At 39.8% G+C, this 22,217-nt stretch overlaps 4 protein-coding genes across 10 annotated transcripts; 1 reads left to right on the forward strand and 3 right to left on the reverse strand.

Moving 5' to 3' along the window:
* The first annotated feature begins 2,846 nt into the window (after positions 1-2,846).
* On the forward strand, positions 2,847-6,938 carry gpatch4 (G patch domain containing 4). Its single transcript, XM_062538825.1, has 7 exons — positions 2,847-3,083; positions 3,190-3,263; positions 3,431-3,523; positions 3,668-3,784; positions 5,185-5,297; positions 5,391-5,441; positions 5,689-6,938. The coding sequence occupies exons 1-7, from the start codon at positions 3,005-3,007 to the stop codon at positions 6,329-6,331; spliced, it is 1,170 nt and encodes a 389-aa protein (XP_062394809.1). The 5' UTR covers positions 2,847-3,004; the 3' UTR covers positions 6,332-6,938.
* Positions 6,939-7,391: 453 nt separating this feature from the next.
* On the reverse strand, positions 7,392-16,213 carry LOC134082827 (asialoglycoprotein receptor 2-like). 4 transcript variants are annotated; one of them, XM_062538826.1, is made up of 9 exons: positions 16,071-16,213; positions 15,775-15,853; positions 15,323-15,424; positions 14,969-15,046; positions 9,509-9,616; positions 9,112-9,417; positions 8,861-9,021; positions 8,193-8,308; positions 7,392-7,896 (listed from the first exon to the last, which is right to left on the reverse strand). In XM_062538826.1, exons 1-9 carry the CDS (start codon positions 16,083-16,085, stop codon positions 7,761-7,763), a joined length of 1,101 nt encoding a protein of 366 aa, XP_062394810.1. In that variant the 5' UTR covers positions 16,086-16,213; the 3' UTR covers positions 7,392-7,760. The 4 variants fall into 4 exon arrangements, with proteins under 4 accessions (XP_062394810.1, XP_062394813.1, XP_062394812.1 ...); XM_062538829.1 differs by lacking the exons at positions 14,969-15,046; positions 15,323-15,424; positions 15,775-15,853; positions 16,071-16,213 and adding exons at positions 9,707-9,784; positions 10,339-10,533 and having other exon boundaries at positions 9,509-9,613; XM_062538828.1 differs by lacking the exons at positions 14,969-15,046; positions 15,323-15,424; positions 15,775-15,853; positions 16,071-16,213 and adding exons at positions 9,707-9,784; positions 10,339-10,533.
* LOC134082082 (C-type lectin domain family 4 member E-like) lies at positions 11,878-14,126 on the reverse strand. 2 transcript variants are annotated; one of them, XM_062537723.1, is made up of 5 exons: positions 14,098-14,126; positions 13,806-13,989; positions 13,524-13,693; positions 12,879-12,994; positions 11,878-12,627 (listed from the first exon to the last, which is right to left on the reverse strand). In XM_062537723.1, the coding sequence occupies exons 1-5, from the start codon at positions 14,119-14,121 to the stop codon at positions 12,477-12,479; spliced, it is 645 nt and encodes a 214-aa protein (XP_062393707.1). In that variant the 5' UTR covers positions 14,122-14,126; the 3' UTR covers positions 11,878-12,476. The 2 variants fall into 2 exon arrangements, with proteins under 2 accessions (XP_062393707.1, XP_062393706.1); XM_062537722.1 differs by having other exon boundaries at positions 13,806-14,126.
* A 1,533-nt stretch (positions 16,214-17,746) lies between the features above and the next one.
* Positions 17,747-21,510, reverse strand: LOC134082083 (asialoglycoprotein receptor 2-like). Of its 3 annotated transcripts, none has more exons than XM_062537726.1 (8): positions 21,313-21,510; positions 20,585-20,706; positions 19,221-19,325; positions 19,093-19,127; positions 18,820-18,982; positions 18,558-18,721; positions 18,225-18,340; positions 17,747-18,041 (listed from the first exon to the last, which is right to left on the reverse strand). In XM_062537726.1, exons 2-8 carry the CDS (start codon positions 20,646-20,648, stop codon positions 17,882-17,884), a joined length of 807 nt encoding a protein of 268 aa, XP_062393710.1. In that variant the 5' UTR covers positions 20,649-20,706; positions 21,313-21,510; the 3' UTR covers positions 17,747-17,881. The 3 variants fall into 3 exon arrangements, with proteins under 3 accessions (XP_062393710.1, XP_062393708.1, XP_062393709.1); XM_062537724.1 differs by having other exon boundaries at positions 19,221-19,328; XM_062537725.1 differs by having other exon boundaries at positions 19,221-19,328; positions 20,585-20,747; positions 21,281-21,510.
* Positions 21,511-22,217: the final 707 nt, after the last annotated feature.

Here is a 22,217-nt window from a genome sequence, read left to right on the forward strand (position 1 = left end):
AAAAGGGCCGAGGGTTTGGGTGGAGCATAGGGCCCTGGGTGCAGGAGACGGGACTGAAGTGATTGCCCCAACAGTGCCAATTCCTCCAGTTCCCCCGTGGCTTTTCCCACAACCAGTATGACTTGGAGGTGCTGGACACCTATATTAGGGACACCTATGACTCTTACACAGAGATTTACACAGATGGATCTAAGGACCAGTGATGGGCAGTAACGCGTTAGAAGTAACGCGTTACTGTAATCCAATTACTTTTTTCAAGTAACGAGTAAAGTAAGGGATTACAATGTCAAAATCAGTAATTAGATTACCGTTACTTTAGGCTGCGTTACTGCGTTACTAAACTGCGATTTTAATTGCTTTGTGAGACTGTCTGGTGACAATCAGTATAATGTCCAACGCATTGCCAGAGATGTAAACAACAGACGAGACAACAGAGTGCGGGAGAGAGCATGACCATGCTGCATTTAATAGCCTACGTGAGTTGGGGTTTTCCTAAACTTTTATCCATAGTTCGGGACTTGGACTTCTTGCTTATCTTTACTTCACTTTTATTGTTCTTTCTACTTTCATTTCATTCGATGACTTATGCTTTCACTCTGGACTGATGCTTCAACTCAAATGTCTTTTCAAATTCGAAATTGGGGTCGTTGACGTTAGAACTTGTTTTCGGTGGACATAATTAAGTTTGTACCGTCGGAGTCTTTGCGAGACAATGAGCAAAATGTCCATAAATAATAGAGCCTGTATCATCTGCGTTCTCTGTAGTCGATTTCAGACATATCCCCTGCGATAGCCTATGAGGTTTGCCAGACGGAGGTCCGACTCTTCAGTTAATTATAGGCTACAGAATCTATGTATGTTTGAGTGAGGGGTGGCGCAGAATGCGGCCGCTGTCACAGGACTTACTGTTTTTATTTTACCACCGACAGCGCGCCCGTTCCGAATATTGTTGCAACAATGCAGCATTTATTCTGTTACATCCGCAGCATCGATGAAAGATTGGAGCGTGACATGCAGGTTAACTGAGCAACGTTTAATTGAAACTCAGCAGTGACGCTCGTTGTTCATTTCACATAATCTGAACGAATTCACGTTCTTTATTTACAAATGTGTTGCATGCAGTTCACAGAACTCGTTTATGCACAACACTGCATTTGATTATATTTTATATTGTAGCGCCTCGGAGAAGTTAGGAGACAGGGAGGCTGAATGTCGTTCCAAAAGCTCCGGTAATTTATTCTCTCAATAAATTACAGGCTAGTACACGGGCAGCAGGAGGTGTCTACTCAAAAACAACAAAGTGCTCACTGCTAATACCTAATTTGCTAACTCAGTCACTCAATCACTCAACACAACTCACTCGCACGTAATTTACTTCAAATCTGATAAAATTTAGTAAACGTCTTAGAATCCCTTATTCTAATCCCTCCCCTATCAATAACTAACCTATCTGATCCCCTAAATATTCCCCCCTGGACACCTCCCCCCAATCACAACACATCAGAACTGATTGACACATTCTATGACACAGGAGGGAGAGGGAGACACAGACGCACACACACACACACACACACACACACGCGCACAGACCGGGAAAACAGGAGACACAGGGGAAACAAACAGAGCAGTCCAACAAGGGGCCTATAGCCTCGGCGCTACAATATGATGGAATATGTAGAAAGAATAAAATTAGTCTGAAAGGTGTATTGCTCAGGTTGTGTAGCCTAGTTAGTGTGTTTTTGAAAAGTAACTAAGTAAAGTAATTGTAAAGTAACTAATTACTTTTGGGAAAAAGTAATCAGTAAAGTAACGGGATTACTTTCTTGGACAAGTAATCAGTAATCAGTAACTAATTACTTTTTCCAAGTAACTTGACCAACACTGCTAAGGACCCTGACACAGGCCGAACAGGAGCATCCATGGTGGTCAGAGGTATTGGTGTTAGCTTCTTTTGGAGGCTGACTGATGAGTCTGTCTACTCCACAGAAACGGTAGCCATAGTCAAGGCTTTGGAATGGGTAGAAGAGACAAGGCCAGAAAGGGCAGTTATCTGCTCAGACTCAGCAGCAGCTCTAAATAGCATACAGTCATCCAGGTCATGCAGAATGGACCTGTTGTTTGAAGTGTATCTGCACCCAGCTAGAAAGAATGGGAGTGGTAGTACAATTTGTATGGATTCCAGCGCATGTTGGGGTGTGGGGGAATGAACGGGCGGATAGGTTGGCAAAGACAGCCTTAAGAAGAACAGAGCCTGATATTACTGTACATCTGGGAAGAGGAGAGATGAAGGTTCTCATTCAGAGGGCAGTAGTAAAACAGTGGCAGGCCCTATGGGACCTGGAAAGAAAAGGGAGGCACCTATACAGTATCCAAAGGCAAGTGGGGAAAGGGGCCAGAGTGGGTGGTAGCAGGAGGGATGAGGTGATAATGGCCAGACTGAGAATAGGCCACACTCTGCTAAATGACACCCAGTTTAGGATGGGAAGAAGGGCATCATAGGAACTGCTTATGGTGAGTGAATGAAGCAGAAACCATAACGCATGTGCTATTTGAGTACCATGTCCTCCTGAGTACCAAAATGAGAAAGATCAGTGGACAGCAGAGCTGCAAAGTGATGAAGATAACTGAGTTAAATCTGGTAGCAGTGATGAGAGTAGAGCCTAACACCTTCATTAAATACCTAAAACAACAGGGCTTTATGCCCGAATTTAGGATGTAACAACAGATATCCTCTGTACCAGTAGGTGGCAGTATGCGCCATTGACGCGTAACCTGCCATAAAATATCATAGAAGAAGAAGAAAAAAAAAAATTTGGGGAGGGCCTTGTTTGTTACGATGACGACATTTCCGGTGTCATGTCTGCTTTCATAGCCAACTCGTGTCTTGACTAATGAAGTTCATTACACATGGATCATACATTTAGCTTTATTGTGGTGCGTTAGTTTGACAGGTTGTTGTCTTATTTCGCTATTTAACCACACGGATACACACGAGTTTTCAGACATGGCAGAAGCAATATCGGAGAAAAGCCGTGGACGGACGTTTGCAGAGCAACAAATGCTTCGCCATGGTTGGCAACCAGGTAACACCGGCTAGCTAAAGATAGGAATACCTCACAACATTCCTTCCATAATGTTTGTATGCATATAGTAGCTGCTACACATTATGTTTTCTTGTTAACCTTGTAGGGAAGGGTTTGGGACGCCACGAAGATGGAAGGTCTGAACCGATCAAAGTCAAAGTGAAATGCGACAAAGGAGGGGTGTGTTTCTGAATTCTTGGATGCTTGTAAATAAATACACTAACCGGGCTGACATTATACTAAATGTACCAGATGAAATAGCTTTGATCGAATATTGACAGATTGTTATGTAGTTTGAAACAATGGGGTAAACAAACCATGTGATGTCACTCATCCAATCTTTTCAGGTTGGTCATAAGCTCGGTGAACAGTTTACCTTCAATTGGTGGGACCATGTCTTCAATAAGGCTTCCTCAAATTTGTCAGTTGAAAATGGTCAGGTATGTATTTTTATCCAGACCGGGCATATCTACCACTACTTCTGAATTTTTATTAATTGTAGCCTTTCATCATTTTGCATGTCCACCTGTGATATATGTCCTTTAATTTCCCATGCCTTCTGTTTTGTTTTGAATGTGGACCAGGATGGGATTTTGATGAAGAAAGTTAATGATGATGAAGAAGATAAGGGGATGATCTCCAACAAACGACCACTCAAAGCCAAGCTATCTAAAGGCATGCAGTATGGATGCTTTGTCAAGGTAAAGCAACAGTGATTGTCAAAAGGACTGCTGGAGGAAAGTTGATAGTTAATGGATCATTTGACTTAATTGTATAATGATGTCATTGTTTCTTGTTGGTGACAAGTAAGGTACCGTTTAAGCCACATAATAGAATATCTAATTAATATCTGTTCATGATTCACTAGCTGTCTGTTCTCTACACAGCAAAAAATAAAATCTGGTCGAGTGCTATTAATCTTACAGATCAAAAATCTTAAATTAAAGGAATAGTTCGGAATTTTGGACATAGGACCTCATTTCCAACTTTACCGAGGTGATATAGGTCGGTGGAGACCGTTTTTATCGCGTTTAGCCCCTTCCTTCAGTTGCAGCGTCCCCCTTTGCTAACGCTGGTTTTGAGCTAACACATTGCTACGGTAACATCAGTCTGACATCAACAACAGTCTTACTCACTCCACCGCACACCCGAGACAAGTCAATTAAATCGTCGGACTATCGATATACATGTCCGTGTTGATAGAATAATTTTAGAAATGAAACTAACCTTGCAACTCAATGATTTATTACATTTTGAGGGACTAGTTTCTCAATATCAATCCGCCACTGCCATACAGGGAATAAAGTAGGCTATTGCAATGCGATGCAAGGTTCGTTTTATTTCTAACATGGTTCTATCACTAGGCATGTGCACCGATAGTCTGACGTTAAAATGTATTTGTTTCGGGTGTTCTGTGGAGTGTTTTCAGTGGCAGGCTGGATGTTACCGTTGACTTGCGTTATCTTGGCACCAGATTAGCACGAGATGAACGCTGCAACTCATAGGAAGGGCAGAAATTCACCGAAAATGTTCTTCACCGACCTATATCACCCAGACTGAGTTGGAAATGAGGTCCTATGTCCAAAATTCCGAACTATTGCTTTAAGTCATAATTTTACGAGAAAATGCTAGGTTAAGTCTCTTTACACTTAAAACAATACCAGCTAGATATTCGTTATCTTGACTTAACATTAATAACACTTGGTTATGATGTATTAGATAAGTAGTTTTTGCAGTGTGAGAACACTGTCAAAAATGATCTGTCTCAGAGCCAACTGAAAACAAACAAAAGCCAATAGCAAAACAATGTGGAGTTTCTTTGTGAGCACTGAAGGGATGGGTGAGCTACCTCTGATGTGTTTTGTTCGGTCTTTGGTTCAGATATAGCATACATTGCTTTGGAAAAAAGCATCTGCTAGAGAAAAAAAAAGCAATGTTATCCAGCATCACGTACCCTACCTTGAATAAAATTTTGTTCAGCAAATGTACTTTTTTGTTTTGTACTGGCAGTGTATGTACTGATATCCTGATATATACTAATACAGTAATTACATATACTAATTATTAATGTAATGTATTAATATTGTTGTGTGTCTCTTAGTCAGCTACTCTTCTGAGTGGACAAGAACAGCCCGAGCAAAGAGCATCAAGTTCAGATGACAGTAGTGACTCTGAGGACGAAGATCTGAAACTCGACCTCTCCTCTGCCACCAAGTAAGAATTAGACTCTGTTGGGACAGCGTCATTGTGAGATTCTATTGGAACAAACCCCTCTGAATGACCCTCTCTCTCCCTCCCGTTTTATAGCTTGACTGATGCTCAACTGCTGAAAGTTTGTGGAGGAAGGACTGCTCACAAGTAAGTTTCCACTATGACATTTTTATTCCAATCAAGACAACGCCAAGTTGATAGTTACTCTACCAGTTATGTATTGGCCTAGTGGAAGTTTCTTTCGATGGTGCGGAGTGTTGTGAAAATCTTGTAATGGTCATGCACCAACTTTTACTTTAAGATTATTGTGAAATTAAAGCTTTAAATGATTATGTCAGTTTGTCATCTAAGGCCAGGTGTGTCCTTTTGTTTACGTGTCCATAACTTTCCACAGGGGAGCCAGACACGGGCTCACCATGAGTGCCAAACTTGCGAGACTGGAGCAGCAAGAGCAGGAGTTTATGGCCAAGTACGGCAAGAAGGAGCCATCAGCGGGCCCTAGCACTAAAGTCACTACTGCCCCAGCTACACAGGACCCCAGCAATGAAGACAGTGTCCCTAAAAAGAACAAGCGCAAGAAAGACAAGCAAAAGAGCATTGAGACTGAAGAGATCCAGCCCATTGTAACAAATGGAGATATGGATGCCTCTGAGGGCAATGATGATGGCAGGAAACGGAAGAAGAAAAAGAAGAAGAGTTCCAAAGAAGAGCGAGCAGAGGTAGAAGCAGCGGAAACCACCGTGGAAGCTTCTCTGGAGGACCAGAACACTGAGGACTCCACGACAAAGAAGAAGAAAAAGAAGAAGAAGAAGAAGCAGTCCTCAGAGACCAAAGAGGAGGAGGCACAAAGCGAACCCAGAGAGCAGGTGCCAGACGTCACGGAAGGCGATGAGAGAACGAATGGGAAGAGCAAAGCGAAGAAAAGAAAAATGGACGGCGAAAATGAAAATGGATTTCCGCATGGCGACTCCACTAAAAGTAAAAAAAGCAAAAAAAAGGGAAAGAGGAAAGATGAAAACCTTGCAAGTGACTGCTGATTTCTGATGAATAGCCCTTATTTTTATTGTTGTACAGTGCAGTGCAATGCATTTGCACCATAGTGGCCTCCATCAAGGCCTTTTATGGTATTGAGGGGAGGTGTCAGTAATGGACTATTTAATGGATTATCGCTCATAATTTGTACAGATGACTGAACTGTTCTCAATGAAGTGCCTAAAAGTGTTGCTAGGTATGATTTGGTGAACAATCAATTGAAAACTATTTTTAATGCATTTGTTGGGTAGACTGTCATGATATTCTGCATATGCCCAGATATTGAGATATTATAGATACATTATATTAAATTTGTTCTATAAAGCTTCTGCACTCTTATGAGTTGCTCCATGGACTGACTTGTGAAGTAGTGATGAATTCTAGTCATTTGTCTGAACTGACAGAAGCACTGGTTTTAGGTGTTCCTGAGAAACATACTCAAACATGGTCCACAAATTCAGTTAGTTCTTATTCAGCATACAGTTCTTGCCAAATGAACATTAGTGTAAAATATTAACAATGCCTTTTCCAGGATACTTGACATTTGTTGATGTTGATGTACAATGGCTTGATTGAGCTGTGGCCTTAAGTAAAATATTGTTGGCGTCTTAATTATTCTGTCTGACTTAAGTTATTATGTGGGAAACAGGTATTCTTTTCTGAAAGAGCTGTAGGCCAACAAGGTGGGAAACTTAAGAACAAAGATTCTCAAACTCTTTGGGACCAAGGCACACCAAAGGTCAAACCAAAATCCTCACTCAAATCTAGAGCAGGCAGGTGAAATAGTTGGTAAATCTAGCAATCACAACATATCCTATCAATCGGTAGTAAACTGTATTGGCGAAATGAATCTCTGCTTCACATCATGAAATCAAACGGAGACCAGATTTTTTTTTTTTTTTTGAAAGTTGTAGATATCTGACTACATAAAACCATTTGAGCTTAGTTGCCTAGTTGCCTATGCCCATGTAGTTAATGACAAGAATGAATAATAAAGACATGGACGAAATAACCTTTTTATTTTATGTTTTTTGTATGCATAAAGATATCTGACGTTTTCTGTGAGCAGACATCTCAACCGTTTGGTAAAGGCCTATATCTAGAAAACTGTGGGGTCTGAATTTGAAAAAACAATAGATTTTTGTTATTAATGTCCTAATTAATTAAGAAATGCAAACAAATATTTTTCCATTGCTTTTTTCTTGGTGCGGACCTTAAAGGGTTAAGAAGCTGTGCCATTGATGCATTTCAAAATACCTCTGTAATGGATGGACTGATTTTTATCTTGATCTGTCAAACTCACTTCTTTAATGAAAAAAAACAAGTTGATTATAGAATTATGCTCAAAAACTCGCATTGTCTTTGCAGATGTTTGAAATCACTACACATTATTTTTGCAAATGTTTAAATTCCTAAGCAGCAGCATCTTTGAATTCACTCAGGCCATGAAGCAGCTTCCATTTCACAGATCCATCTGTGTCTCATCGAACATCGGTAGGCCTTCCAACTCCTGGAGGGGTCAGTGCTAGGCATTGATGTCACACAAGCATGGTTCATACTAATCCAGTTCCTGAAAGAATAAATGATAAACATAAGCTCAAGAAAGTGATCCAGATTGTGCAGAAGGACCAACAGGATGACCCTCTACCTTGTCTGAAATATTTTAGATAAATCATCAGATAAAAACGCATGGGGACTCATCCGGAGCTCACTCTTACGTTTTTATGTATTCTGAAGGAAATTAATTGATTGTTTAATGAAAGCACTTTTGGTTCGCATGGAGTCTCATTTCTTGTCACTATTTCAGGTCTTGTGAATACAACACTTGTCTGTGTGTGCACTGCATCTCACTGCAATATGTCTCACCCTCCAGTGAGGTCACGGCCATCCACCCACTGCCATTGGCCCTGTATTTTGCTCAGTCCAATCCAATATCCATGAACTATATCATAGTAATACTTTGTGTGATTATTAATGAAGGCCTGCAGAATATACAAGACAAATGAGAGAATTGATTAAATACATGTTTAAATTGTGCTGGAGCCGACTGTAATTGAAACATCTGCCCAGAAATACTTGTCATTTTGTATCGTTCATTATGAGTCTTTAGAAGGAAACTAAGCTCAACTCAACAGCTTTTCCAATTTCCAACTGCTGCTAGCCTCTGTATTATGATTTAGATATAATAAACATGAGCTAAATATTGGTATGCGTATGTGTGTGTGTGTGTGTGTGTGTGTGTGTGTGTGTGTGTCTAACAGATGTGTGGCTACATATAAACAGCTTGAAATTAATTAACTTTAATTTCTTCATTAATCAGCACCTAGTCAACACCAAGCCCCGCCCATCACTTTATCGGAACGGCCCTGAAGTACCTACCCCAGGGCAGGTACTCCGTTCGGTCCTGTAAAAGTTCCCGGAATGTCGCGGTACAGGGCCGTTCCTAATGGAAACGTGAACAAACATTCCGAACGTCCCGAAAATCAAGTTCCAGTTCCGATAGTGGAAACGCACCTAGTAACTTATTTTCTTACCTGTTCCTCTGCTGTGTCTATGGTCACCAAGTGAGAGTTCTTCTTAGTGCAATCAGCTTTACTTTCCCACCAGGTATTCCAGCGCGGACTTTTATAGATGAATAAATAGCAACTTGATCGATAGTATACCCATCCCGTTTTGCAATATTCACACTTTCTTTCTGTTGTTGAAAAGGGAAAGTTGAACAGATTGATCATACTGAACCACATTAGAGAGGCATGTTATGAAAGATGCCTTCATTTCTGTATACCTTGTGCTGCATGATCTGTGATAGGACAGTAATCATCAACTGGAAAGACAGTGAACTGGAAAATGACCTCAAGGGTCTGATTGAGATGGTCCCGTTCCATCATCAATGATTTCTTCTCCTGCTGTAGTTGAGACATTTCTGAATGCAGATGTTGGTTTGCAGCACTTGTGTTTTCATAACGAGCCTCTAACATCTCATTGTAATTGCTCAGATTGACATAGTCGGTCATTAAGGTGGTGTATTTGTTTTCGAGTTGATGTATCTCTCTCATCAAGAGCATGTTAGACTCAAACGCATAACCTTGATCTGAGAAGAGAAAGACCAAAAGATGTCAAACATGGTGATGCTGGTTGATTTAGTTTATTCTGGGGCTACCCATTTTGACTTGAACACTCACAGTAAACAAGTAAAGCCACCAGGGCAGAGAGGAGGAGAGCAGTCAGCAGGCCAAGGACCACCACAGCACAGCCATATCGGTGAGGACCAGGCCGAGATTGGTCATCTGCTGTGGAGACTGCATGTCATGTGGGCCACTTTACATATACATATCTGTCTATACGGTTCATACTTAATACTGTTGAGTACTGTAACTCACCTGTTGGTGGGCTGGGCTCTGCTTTTACTTCATCTTTCTTAACTTCTGCATACACAGTTTCTTCCGTGTATTGTTCCTCTTCAGAAATAGAATTGGATGTCATGGGAAAAGGTAAGCCTTTATACCATGTATACTCTCCTATAGTTATCCCCACACTGGCAGGCAGTAAATATTCTCTTTGAGCAGTACATGAAGAGAAGCCAATGTACTTTACTAGATGGTTGGCCAGCCTTACTCCAAATAAATTATTTAATTACACATCTGAGATTAATTAAATAATAAACTATGTATCCCCTAAAGGCAATTTAATAATATGCCCACTTAATGACACAGGGATATACTGTACATGACCACAAAGGTTTTGTAACGGTAGATTACAAAGTAGTTTACTTTAGCTGTGACTAAGGAGATAATGACAACCATAAATGTTTTCCAATTGACCACCCACCAAGGAACAAATATTAATATGTGATGATATCAATAGTTTAATGTAATGAAATACCAAACTGTTAATCTCTCAATATCTCATGGGTTGAACCTAAGATAACATTACAATACATTTCAACTAAAGTTTAAAAAAAAGAAAAAGAAAAAATCTAATAGAGACTAGTAGCCAGATGAGAAATACGTACCTCTTGGCTTTGATTCTTCAGGTTTGATGAAAAACACATTGGAGTAGCAAACCTCCACTTCCACCATTCTCAAACCTGGAGTCTTCAATGAAAGAAAGTATATTTCAAAGCCTCAGTATAAGTTAAGTTAAGTTTCCTTACATTGAACAAACAAATAGACTGACTATGTGAAAAGCGTTAAAGAGAAAGCCCAAATATGAAGTTCATCAGAGGATTTGGATGCCGGCAGAACTCCCTCCATTATGTAGTTCAGGGAAGTGGGCGTTGATGCATACAATAGTTTAACCTATGTCTGAACTTCTTATTTTGCACCAGAAAAGTTGTCGAAAAAATCACACAAAGCATTTTACACACACTGCTACAGGACCGATGTCACATTAGCGTTAAAAACAAATCAATCAAATGTAAAAGAAAAGCAATAAAGAGCAGTAAGAACATCTAACAACAGTGCCCCAGGTTCATAAATGCCCTTAACAGATAGGCTTTATTATTATTAGTATATATATATATATATATATATATATATATATATATATACACGTGTATATATATATATATATGAATAGATGGAAATGAATAGATCAGATAAAGATAAAGATTGTGTTCAATTATTGTGGAAATTCACCTGAGGAAGGTCTGTGACGGAAATGTCGTGAATATGTGAAGAAATGTTTGCATGCTTAATGGACAGTGTGCGGGATTGTCTCTTTTAACTATAAATTGTGGAATTAAAAATGTGGAATTAGCCCCAACTCTGTGTAGAGTAAACATATTTTAAAGACAAAACAGAATTGAGCCTCCTTTTTATGTGGGAGATGGGCTTTAGACTCCAGCAGTTTATTAAGCCCCTAAAATGTCTGTTCCTCAGAAGTATACAGTATATAACGTACATATTGGCTTTATTTAGGGCATTTTGAGGACATTCAATTGTGCTTCAACACAAGTAGGCATCTGCAGGTTGGCATCATGGCTGGATGTACCATTTGACCACTGGTTCTCAGCATGGCACAGGAAGTAAGGGAAGGGCATCAAAATGGATTGCTGGAGGTGAAAGGCACAGTGACATGATGGTGCTGCACTACTAGAGTAGCTATCAAACTAAATTGGTCTTACAGTCTCGTCAGGAACACAAGAATATCATAGTGGAATGTATAACATTCAGACGGACCTGTTTCACAAAAGCATGACGTTTCAGGGAATAACTTTTAAAAAGGCTATATTATTTTAAAGCATACATCTGAAAGATGGGGGGGGGGGGGGGGGGGATTTTTGTTTTCTGACTGTGTCATCCAAGGAAAGATGTGTGCTTTTGTTCAGGTCTCCATGTCCACGTTGGAGCCAGACACAGGCTCACCATGAGTACCAAACTCTCAAAACTGGAGCAGCAGGAGTTTAGCAGAGTTTAGTCTCCTAGTCAGACATGCTTTTAATGTACTATATCCTACTGCTATGAACTGCTTATTATTCCTGCAAATTAAACTTGACACATGGAATCATCAGTTTGAAGGGGAAAAACAAATTTGTTTATATAGCATATAACATTTCACAGCGAAAACTAAATGTACTTTGCAATGGAAAGAAAGTGAACTGAACAAACACAAATAGATATACACACATAATTAAAATAAATTAAAAACAGTAAAATGTAAAAACAATATAACTAGCCTCATCTGTATGTCTGTTTATTTGCCATTGACTGAAGAAAAAGTGAAAGAAATTCCATAAATCCCATAAATACTCACTTTTGGTCACTTTTTCACAAACAAGCCAATTACTAGGTGCCACATTACATATGGCCATAATTTATGCCATCCGTTTAGATCTTCCCAGCTTGGACACATGTGTCACAAATGTGGCTAGAAGTCAGCACCATCTCCATTCCATTTCTAAAGATGGTGGTGGCCAACTGAAGCTAACCCTCCAACACGGACCTGCTGGTTTGGATGCAATGTCAAGAGTGTATATCTCTGTGTTGCAGATTACGTATAATGCAAATCAGTGGAAGAGTGTCATATCACCATGTTTAAGTTAATTACATTACTCATACTGTAATATGAAATAGAAATATTTACAAACAAAACGTATTGGCATATTATATAGAGTGTTTAGAATCGGAAGCAGCAACACATTATTAAAAATCAGTTAGGCCATATAGCAGCTTCCATTTCACAGATCCATCTGTTTTTCATGTAACACTCTACATTCTTCCAGCTCTTCATAGGATCAGTGCTCGGCATTGATGCCACACAACTTCCATACTGTATAATAGGCCTACCGGTAGTCCAGTACCTGAAAGAATGAGCAATCAATCAAAATATGCTGTAAAAGTTAGACAGTCCTGTAAACAATAAGAAACAAAACTGTCTGTTCTCTCATGTTTTTTTATATCCTGAGGTATATGAATAAATTGTTTAATGGATACTTTGAGGGCACACATGTTACTGAGTTCTCATTATGTTCTACCATTTCAAAGTCGGGATAGGCTAAGCAATACAAATTTCTGGTATAGCTTATGTGTGCACCACTGCCTCGTGACTTACCCTCCCTTGAGTTCACTCCCATTCACCCACTGCCACTTGTCTTGGATATTGCTCAATCCAATGAAGTATCCATGCCATTCATCATAGTAGTACTTTGTGTGATTGTTGATGAATGCCTACAGCACAACGATATGAGATAAATGACAGAAGTGCTTGTGAAATACAGTATATCCTTAAAATGGACAGTTCCGGACCTTAATCATGATATAGCTGTCGATGCTGTTGTAAAACCCAATGTAACCCTTTACGTTGACCGCATTTCATTTTATATACCATGAATCGCTACAAAAGTTAGAGCTCCTGCATCTGCTTGGCAACCAATAAGACACTTGAGTTTGTAGGTTCCAGTGATTTTAGAACAGCCAAGGGGGGTTCAACGCTTCACGTTGTGTCTAAAGATGCTCCTTAACTGTTCTAAAATCACTGGAACCCTCTCAGGGTTTATTGCTTATACAAACTGGTCCCGGGACGGTTGGAACTGAAACATCTACCAGACACATTTGTGTATACATATGAGAAAGAACAAGTGAATTCCAGACACATTTTGTTGGAACTAAGGGATTTACAGTCCACAAGTTTAAGACCACAAGTTTGAACTCTTATAAATTAATTTCCAATAATAATTCCTTTTTGTTTGTGTCTTACCTGTTCATCTGCTGTGTCTATGGTCACCAGATGGGAGCCCCTGGCAGTGCAGTCAGCGTCACCTTCTGCCCAGTTTTTCCAATTCAAGTATGATTGATAGTAGAGGAAAAGGTAACAACTTGATTGGTAGTATACCCATCCTTTCTGGCAATGTCCACTACACTTCCTGTCTGTGGTTTGAAAGGACACACAAACGTTGCATGATTTATCACATTGAACCACATAAGAGAAACATGAAAAATGAAGTTAAGTATTATCAAAGTTGCCTTTCTTCCTGTATACCTTGTGCTGCATGATCTGTGACAGGACAGTAATCATCGACTGGAAAGACACTGAACTGGAAAATGACCTCAAGGGTTTGATTGAGATGGTCTCGTTCCATCTTCAGTGATTTCTTCTCCTGCTGTAGTTGAGACATTTCTACATGCAGATGCTGGTTTGCAGCGCTTGCGTTTTCATATCGGGTCTGTAACATTTCATTGGAGTTGCTCAGGTTGGCATAGTGCATTTGTACAAGTGTAAACTCGGTCATTAAGGAGGAGTGATTGCCTTTGAGCTGATGCAGCTCTCTCACCAAGAGTGTGTTATATTCAGACATGTATCCCTGATCTGAGAAGAGAAAACAAAAAGATGTCAAAAGCGGTGACGCTTACACATTTTGTTCATTCTGAGGATACTTGGGATTTGAACACTCACTGTAAACAAGTAAAGCCACCAGGGCAGAGAGAAGGAGAGCAGTCAGCAGGCCAAGAACCACCACAGCACAGCCATATCGGTGAGGACCAGGCCGAGATTGGTCATCTGCTGTGGAGACTGCATGTTATTAAAGCCCACTGAAGCTCAGACAAAGTAATGTTCGTTGTCCACACAAATCCTTACAGGGAGACGTCTATACTTTTAGTAGATACTTTCATGAAGACATACAGACTGCTGTATGGTCACATCACTCACCTTTACACACACACACACACACACACACACACACACACACACACACACACACACACACACACACACACACACACACACACAGGGACACACACTAACACACAGGAGGGCTATATAACTTTTTAATGTAATACATTTTGGAAAATGTTATACTTCCCAGTAATGTAATACAAAATGTATAACTCCATAAAGAATGTTATAAACCTTATAATATAATAAATTCCCTGTTATACACATAATGTAATAAGGTGCATAACATAAAGATAATACTCTCTGTTCTGATAATGTAACATATGATTACGTAATTAGGTTTGATCGGGTTAAGCTAATTTTTCCAGAACTTAGTAATGAAATAATTTCCCAATATTGTAATAACTCTGGGCAATGCTGTAGTAACAGGCCACCAGTTATTTATTTATCTATTATAGTTTACACAATAATTTGTTACATTATCAGATTCTACAAGGTCGAAACTCAACTTTCCAGGCGATACTCACCTTTTGCAGGGCTGGGTTCTGCTTGTACCTCATTTTCCTTGACTTCTGCATACACAGTTTGTTCAGCATTATGTTCCTCTTCAGAAATAAAAGGTGATGGTTTCATGGAAAACAGACTTTTTTTTATCTTGTGCATTTCATGTAAATTCTATATTCCACATTTCACAGTTGCAATGGCAGGCAAATCAGGTGTTCTTTGTGCAGTATCTTAAAATATGAAACATTTACCAATCCTAGTCCTGCAGATCCATTGTACTTATGCTTGTAATATACCCATATCATGTTTTATGAGTTTTCTCATAAGCTAAAGCCCACAGCTCTCACTGTTAGAGAGCCATCTGTGGTGTATCTCACCTGTTACTGGGCTGGGGATGGGTACTGGGATGGGGATGGGCTCTGATTGAACTTCTTTTTTCTTGACTTCTGCATACACAGTTTGCTCTGCATCCTGCTCCTCTACAGATACAAAAATATGTGTGTAGTGGAAAATAGATTATTTCATTTTGAACAAACATATGAACAGCATTACATTCTCCTTTCTGTTTATTACATTCTTACAGTGGCAGGTGGTTTAGGTGATCTTTGTCTGCATAGTATCTGAATGTATGCCAATATAAATGTTGGCCAGTGGTAAGCAGTCCTACAGTGTAACTTTTTCTAAAAACCATTCCCTTAGGTTTCAAGTCTGTTGAAATGCTGATGAAATGATATTCACATGACATAGCCTACCCCAGGAACAGATGAACATGAACACAACAGTTTAGCAACTAGGTAGATTTCAAAGTAGTTTTGGTCTTCAAACTGACCAGAGACTGGCATTAAGATGATTTGAACTTGATTGATAGTATACCCATCCTTTCTGGCAATGTCCACTACACTTCCTGTCTGTAGTTTGAAAGGACACGCAATATTTGGTTATTTGATTTGATTATTTGAAGTTGTGACAGTCTGAAGTCTAACTTATTATCAAGTCTGGTCAATACAATTATAGTAGTGAACAGAGAACATGTAAATATATTTCTTCCTCACTCTCTTAAATTGGTTAAAATACAGACATATTACAATGTGTTTTAAGCAAAACCTAATAGAGAAGAGGACATACCTCTTGGTTTGGCATCTTCAGATTTGATGAAAAACACACTGGAGTAGCAAACCTCCTCTTCCATCTCTCTCAGACATTCACAGGCCAAAGAGTGTCACATGAGAGAACAGTATACTACAGTTAAACCTGTGAACGTTAAAAGTGTCAACATACTGGAGAGCCGCTTGCATCAGAGGATGAGTGAAATCTCCCTTGTCACAAGAAAGGGTTTTCCCTCTGTTTACTTTCCTCTGATATGATTTGTGCAAATGTTCAGTATGTTCAGTAGACAAAATGTGTTACTTCCTCTGACAACATGATGACCACACAGAGGCATTGACATTCTGTAGACATTTATCACACATTCTTTCCAATGCCAACAGAATAGGTACTCACACTACTAAAACATGGCAACACCCTAGTCATCTTTAGAAGGATAGAGGTCACTGGTAGGTCATATGTTTGATCATGATGAAATGATATTGTGTATCTTTTAATGTCATACTATGGTAAATGCCAAAAAAATCAACCCGAAACTACAATCAAATCGCGGTTCCTGGACACCATACATACAGTATAAGCAACTACTGTACAGTGGGGAGAAAATGTATTTGATACCATGCTAAAGTTGCCTAAAAAGAGGATTATAAAATCATCATTTGACAATTGATTTTAATGTGTGAATTTAAAAAATGAGTACAAATAAAACCGCTAAGTACACCAATTTTCTTTGTGATTGAACAATGTATCGTAAATAAATAAATGTTCTTCCTAAATGCTAGGGGGAAGGAAGTATTTGACCCCCTATGTAACCCTATGGGAATTTAACACATAGGGTTAACATAGGGGCAGGCAGATTTATATTTCTAAAGGCCAGCTATTTCATGGATCCAGGATATTATGCATCCTGATAAAGTTCCCTTGGCCGTTGGAATTAAAATAGCCCCACATCATCACATACCCTTCACCATAGCTAGAGATTGGCATGGTGCTAGGCCTATTAGCCTGTTTGATGCTCATTGAGCTCTTGTGAATTCATTTTTTTTTAATTCTATTTTATTCTAAATCTCTATTTATCTTATTGTTTTGTTTGTGTATCACAGGTTTCAAATGTAAAGCACTCTGAGTTGCATTCTGTGTATGAAGGTGCTATACAAATAAAGATGATGATGATGATGATGATGATTATTATTATTATTATTCCTTTCTTTAGATGAACCTGATATACTGGTACTCAAAAGTAAATACAGTATTGTACTATTCACATTCACATTTGTAGTACATTCATTCAGTTAGCTGATGCCTTTGCCCAAATATTGGGCGCAATCAATTAAGGTAAGGCATGAATAGGAGGTTGTAGATGGTAGCATTGAGAAAGAGAATGATCCTCAGTCAACTCAAACAGAATCGGACATCCAGAATTTTGGAAATGTCTCAATTTCTTTCAGATGAAGATTCATTTCCTCTTCCTTAAGTCGAGTGAGAGAGAGAGAGAGAGAGAGAGAGAGAGAGAGAGAGAGAGAGAGAGAATGCCAGTTCTATGTGTAATTGAGGAAACTCAACACTAGATGGAGCAGAGCTCATAGAGACAGACAGATCTTACACTGGGTGCATGAAGACTCTGAAAAGCTCTGAAAAGCGTCAGCCAAATGTAATGTAAAAGTCAAAGTACAGCTTTATTTTAATATAATGACTCACTGACATATCTAACTGTGTTTGGGCAAGAATCACAGAAAATCGTTCAAAATGTCAGTAATGTTGGTGGCAGGTTGAATCTGGCATTCGACAGTTTTCATATTGCACTGCAGTAGATAACCCAATTATACTGAAAACTACAAATCATTTTTGCCAGGCCATTTAGCAGCTTCTTTTTCACAGATCCATCTGTTTAGCAAATGACATGAGCTGTCCTGCCAGCTCTTCAAAGGGTCAGTGTTAGGCATTGATAGGACACAACCATCGCCCTCTTCTTCCTCTGTACGAATCCAGTGGCTATGAAAAATCATAACATCTAGTAAAAATCATAGACAGGATTTAAACAACTAAAAACTGTTGTAAAAAATGTTTAACTAAGCACTCGGAATATGAATTGATGACTCAAACAAAGCATTATGGAACAAGGCTTTCATGAAACACATGTTGCAAGCACTGAATCCATACTGCCTTACGACTTACCCTCCAGTGAGTTCACTGCCATTCAGCCACTGCCATTTGTCTTGAATTTTCCTCAGTCCAATCCAGTATCCATATTGCTCATAGTAATACTCATATGTGTGATTGTAGATGAATGCCTACATAAACAGGACCATATGGATAACTGACAGAAGTGCAGGTGAAACGCATACCTCTTCTGCACTGGAGCAGACTTGAACATGTGCGTAATATACATATGTGCAAGTACAGTACAAGTAATCCAAAATATGTTATTACGACTAAGGAATTGCATGTCTTAAAGAGCGCATGTTTGAATTCTCTAATAAGAGCGACTTCTTTTCTTTCTCGTCTTACTTGTTCCTCTACTGTGTCTATGGTTACCAGATGGGCCCTCTTCATTTCACAGTCAGCTTGACTGAACTCCCAGCTTTCCCGCTGCCATTCAGTGTTGATGAATTGGTAACAGCTTGATTGATAGTACATCCATCCTTTTGTGCAGTATCCACCGCACTTCCTCTCTGTGTTACAAAAGCACACAGAGAAGTGGGATTAATTGATTACACTGGACCACATTAGACTGGTGTGTGTGATCAAAGACGCCATCATTTCAGAATACCTTGTGCTACATGATCTGAGACTGGACAGAAATGGTCAACTGGAAAATCTCTGAACTGGAAAATGACCTCAAGGGTCTGATTGAGATGGTCTCGTTCCATCATCAGCGTGTTCCTCTCCTTCTGCAGATCCTGGTTTGCAGCACTCGCGTTGTCATAACGAGCCTGTAACATTTCATTGGAGTTGCTCAGGTTAGGCATAGTACATTTTGTACAAGTGTAAACTCGGTCATTAAGGAGGAGTGTGTGTTTTTGAGCTGATGCAGCTCTCTCACCAAGAGTGTGCTATATTCAGACACGTATCCCTGATCTGAGAAGAGAAAATAAAAAGATGTCAAATGTGGTGACGCTTACACATTTTTGTTAATTCTGAGGATAAACTACTTGGGACTTGAACACTCACAGTAAACAAGTAATGTCACCAGGGCAGAGAGGAGGAGAGCAGTCAGCAGGCCAAGGACCACCACAGCACAGCCATATCGGTGAGGACCAGGCCGAGATTGGTCATCTGCTGTGGAAACCAAAGAACTGGCCTATCATTATGGGCCACACTAATGGTCACTCAGACCTATTCACATTATTCTCCACATACGCCTGTACAGGGAGCATTTTTTTGTGTGTCAATTTTAGGGATTTTTAGAGTAGAGGGTTAGCAACATGTTCTCAGTATGACTGAGCCATTAAAAGTTTGTACGGAATTGTCATTGATTTTCTACAAGGCCCTATTTAGGAAAATGTGAAATAAGAGTGACATTAAGGGTAGTATGTATGTTTTGGTATGCATTTGGTATTTATTAGTATACAAGTTTTTGTATGCATTTGGTCATCATTTTTTCTTCACATATTATATTCTATTAATGTTCCAATACTTGATCTCTCCACAAATAATGGCTTCACGATTTCAAGGATTAAGCAAGGGGAGGTTGGGTTTTAGTCATAGGGTTAAAATGGTATGTGGGGTAGCTAGTTGGCACTTCTATCCAATCTATGTGAAAGTAGCTGAGTGTATGCAAGTGTACAACATGCCAATGTTGTACCATATAAATAAATTGAGTCAAAATAATTGTTTTGCCTCAGGGCCAATAATGAAAATCCATAGGTATACAATGTAACCAAGTAAATGTGTTTCTGTATGAATGGCACATGGTACATCGTTAGCACTTCATGCACAAAATGACTAAAACTGAGATATTCCCTCATTGATTTATATTAGCCACCTGGATGGATGTAACTAAGCCAATAGGTAAGAGCCTCCCTGTGGGGGCGGTGCTATGATCTGGGATGGCTGCAGTTGGTCAGGTCTAGGTTCAGCAACGTGCCCAAAGAATGCGGTCAACTGACTACCTCAATATACTGAATTGACCATCAATGACCATGATGGTTATTCCATCAATGGATTTTTTCCCCTTCCATGATGGCACGGGCATATTTCCAGATGACAATGCCGGGATTCATTGGGCTCAAATTGTGAAAAAGTGGTTCAGGGAGCATGAGCATAACCATACATTAACCCCATTGAGAATCTTTGTGAAGACTGCAGTGTTCCGAGTCTCCCATCAGCAATACAGGATCCTGATGAAAAATGAATACAATGCTGGATGGAAATAAATGTTGTGACATTGCAGAAACTTGTGACCTCTCTGTGACCAGGCATATCTGATTTTATGGAAGTCAAAATAATATAGCTACTAAAATGTCTGTTTCGTAATACCAAGTAAAAACACTTCTGCAAATTGAATAGAGAATAAGTGACTGAAGAAGACCTACCTCTTGGTTTGGCTTCTTCAGATTTGATGAAGAGCACACTGGAATAACCCTCCTCTTCCATCATTCTCAGACATTCACAGGTCAAAGAGTCTTAAATGAGGGGATAGTCAAACCTTTGAACACTGGAACAAGTGTCAACATGTTAGGAAGCTGCTTCTTGCATCTAAGGATATGTGAAAAGAAAAAAAACGCTTGTGTCTCAAGAGAGTTATCCTTCTTTGTGACACAAGACTGTCGCGTTTTGTGTCCACTCTGGAGCTACGGGGCTTTTGTAACACTGAGACCGCTACTCCTATGTGTGTGCGCGTTCGTCTTAAGTTTGTGAGGCTCTCACTACAGCTACAAAAAGAGGAAGTAATTTTCAGTGTGCGTTGTGCGAGGGCTCCCTGCGGATGCGCGGGGGTAAGAAGCTGTCTGTCTGGGTCGAAATCTCAGCGTTGTGATCTAAAGTTAACAACGGTTTTGAACACTTTTACGTTGAAAAGACAGATTCCTATAGCCTCACTTGTGTGTAATGCATTTAGGTCTCAATGGACCCTGGAACATTGTTTTACAAATAACACATTTAACAGCAATATTTGCGCTTTCTTTCAGTTTTACAGCATAGGATCTTCCTTCTTAAGTGAGTTTGTTACTTCTGTATAAGTCAGTGCATTGTGTGCAGTATGTTTTTGCCATCAACAGTCAGTAGCCTACCTTAGAAAGTAAGCCCTCAAGCGGACACTTACCCGTTCTCACAGGGTAGGCCGGAGCCGCTGTTGCAAAGAGTTTGAAATTCTCTAGCAACACGGGAGGCAAAGGAAAAACGAAAAGACGGCTTGGCTGTCTTTTGAACAATTCTCTAACCAAAGGTTCTCTGCGAGGGTCTCTGTGATGCCCAAGGTCCGGAGGCGACGAGAAGAGAGAATTCCAAGGAATCACTCTTTTAGGGGAGAATGGGGTGATTTGTGTTAGTGGGGAAGTTGTACCACCCCCTGTTTCTAGGGAACCAAGAAATTGGTCTCGTGACCACACAATTTTGAAGACTCAGCCATTTCACTCATCTTGCAAAGAAGAGAGCCTCATTGTCTGAGAGGTAAGCACATTTAAGTGTCAGTGGAATATGGAATAGTGGTGGTGCCTTTCAGTGTTGGCGCAGTGGTAATATATCAAAGACTCTATCTCATTTGGTATTTTATACACCCTCCCTTCCTTCCTCGATCCTGAAAATGAAACCTGGCGTTTTTCTAGGCTGATTTGACATGGAACTACACTCTCATCTGGCGTAATAATCAAGACAACTTGCAAACTACTGGCACTACTACTGCTTGTTGTCTATGGGGACTATTTTCAGATGCTGTGTGATATCACTGCGCCCATGGTACGTTTGCAAGTTGCCTTTTACGCCAGATGAGAGTGTAGTTCCATGTCAAATCAGCCTAGAAAAATACCAGGTTTCATTTTCAGTTGGTCTTATTGCACTTTCTAACTTGAGAAGAGACACTTTTTAAATGGGAAAATTACTGGAAATCTTAGTCACTTTTAAACATGATGCTAGCAGGCGAGATGCTACTGGTCTAATCCGTTTCAATGATCTATGCTAGGCTGGAGCTAAAAGTTGTATCGCCAGACTCACAGAATGGCTGGATGAATG

The sequence above is a fragment of the Sardina pilchardus genome, chromosome 6 (assembly GCF_963854185.1).
Source record: "Sardina pilchardus chromosome 6, fSarPil1.1, whole genome shotgun sequence".
Taxonomy (NCBI): Eukaryota; Metazoa; Chordata; class Actinopteri; order Clupeiformes; family Clupeidae; genus Sardina; species Sardina pilchardus.

What these genes read in the sequence shown, in the direction of transcription:
- gpatch4 (XM_062538825.1), top strand. Translation starts at nt 3,005, where the DNA reads ATGGCAGAAGCAATATCGGAGAAAAGCCGTGGACGGACGTTTGCAGAG. An exon ending in TCGCCATGGTTGGCAACCAG is followed by an intron (nt 3,084 to 3,189) that starts GTAACACCGGCT and finishes TTAACCTTGTAG; the next exon opens with GGAAGGGTTTGGGACGCCAC. An exon ending in AGTATGGATGCTTTGTCAAG is followed by an intron (nt 3,785 to 5,184) that starts GTAAAGCAACAG and finishes TGTGTCTCTTAG; the next exon opens with TCAGCTACTCTTCTGAGTGG.
- LOC134082082 (XM_062537722.1), bottom strand. Translation starts at nt 14,121, where the DNA reads ATGTCTGAATATAACACACTCTTGGTGAGAGAGCTGCATCAGCTCAAA. An exon ending in CACAGATCATGCAGCACAAG is followed by an intron (nt 13,694 to 13,805) that starts GTATACAGGAAG and finishes TTCAAACCACAG; the next exon opens with ACAGGAAGTGTAGTGGACAT. An exon ending in TAGACACAGCAGATGAACAG is followed by an intron (nt 12,995 to 13,523) that starts GTAAGACACAAA and finishes GTTGTGCTGTAG; the next exon opens with GCATTCATCAACAATCACAC.
- LOC134082827 (XM_062538826.1), bottom strand. An exon ending in GGTGGCTTTACTTGTTTACT is followed by an intron (nt 9,418 to 9,508) that starts GTGAGTGTTCAA and finishes TTCTCTTCTCAG; the next exon opens with ATCAAGGTTATGCGTTTGAG. An exon ending in GGCCGTGACCTCACTGGAGG is followed by an intron (nt 7,897 to 8,192) that starts GTGAGACATATT and finishes TTATTCTTTCAG; the next exon opens with GAACTGGATTAGTATGAACC.
- LOC134082083 (XM_062537724.1), bottom strand. Translation starts at nt 20,648, where the DNA reads ATGATGGAAGAGGAGGGTTATTCCAGTGTGCTCTTCATCAAATCTGAA. An exon ending in GGTGACATTACTTGTTTACT is followed by an intron (nt 19,128 to 19,220) that starts GTGAGTGTTCAA and finishes TTCTCTTCTCAG; the next exon opens with ATCAGGGATACGTGTCTGAA. An exon ending in CTGAATATAGCACACTCTTG is followed by an intron (nt 18,983 to 19,092) that starts GTGAGAGAGCTG and finishes GAAATGTTACAG; the next exon opens with GCTCGTTATGACAACGCGAG.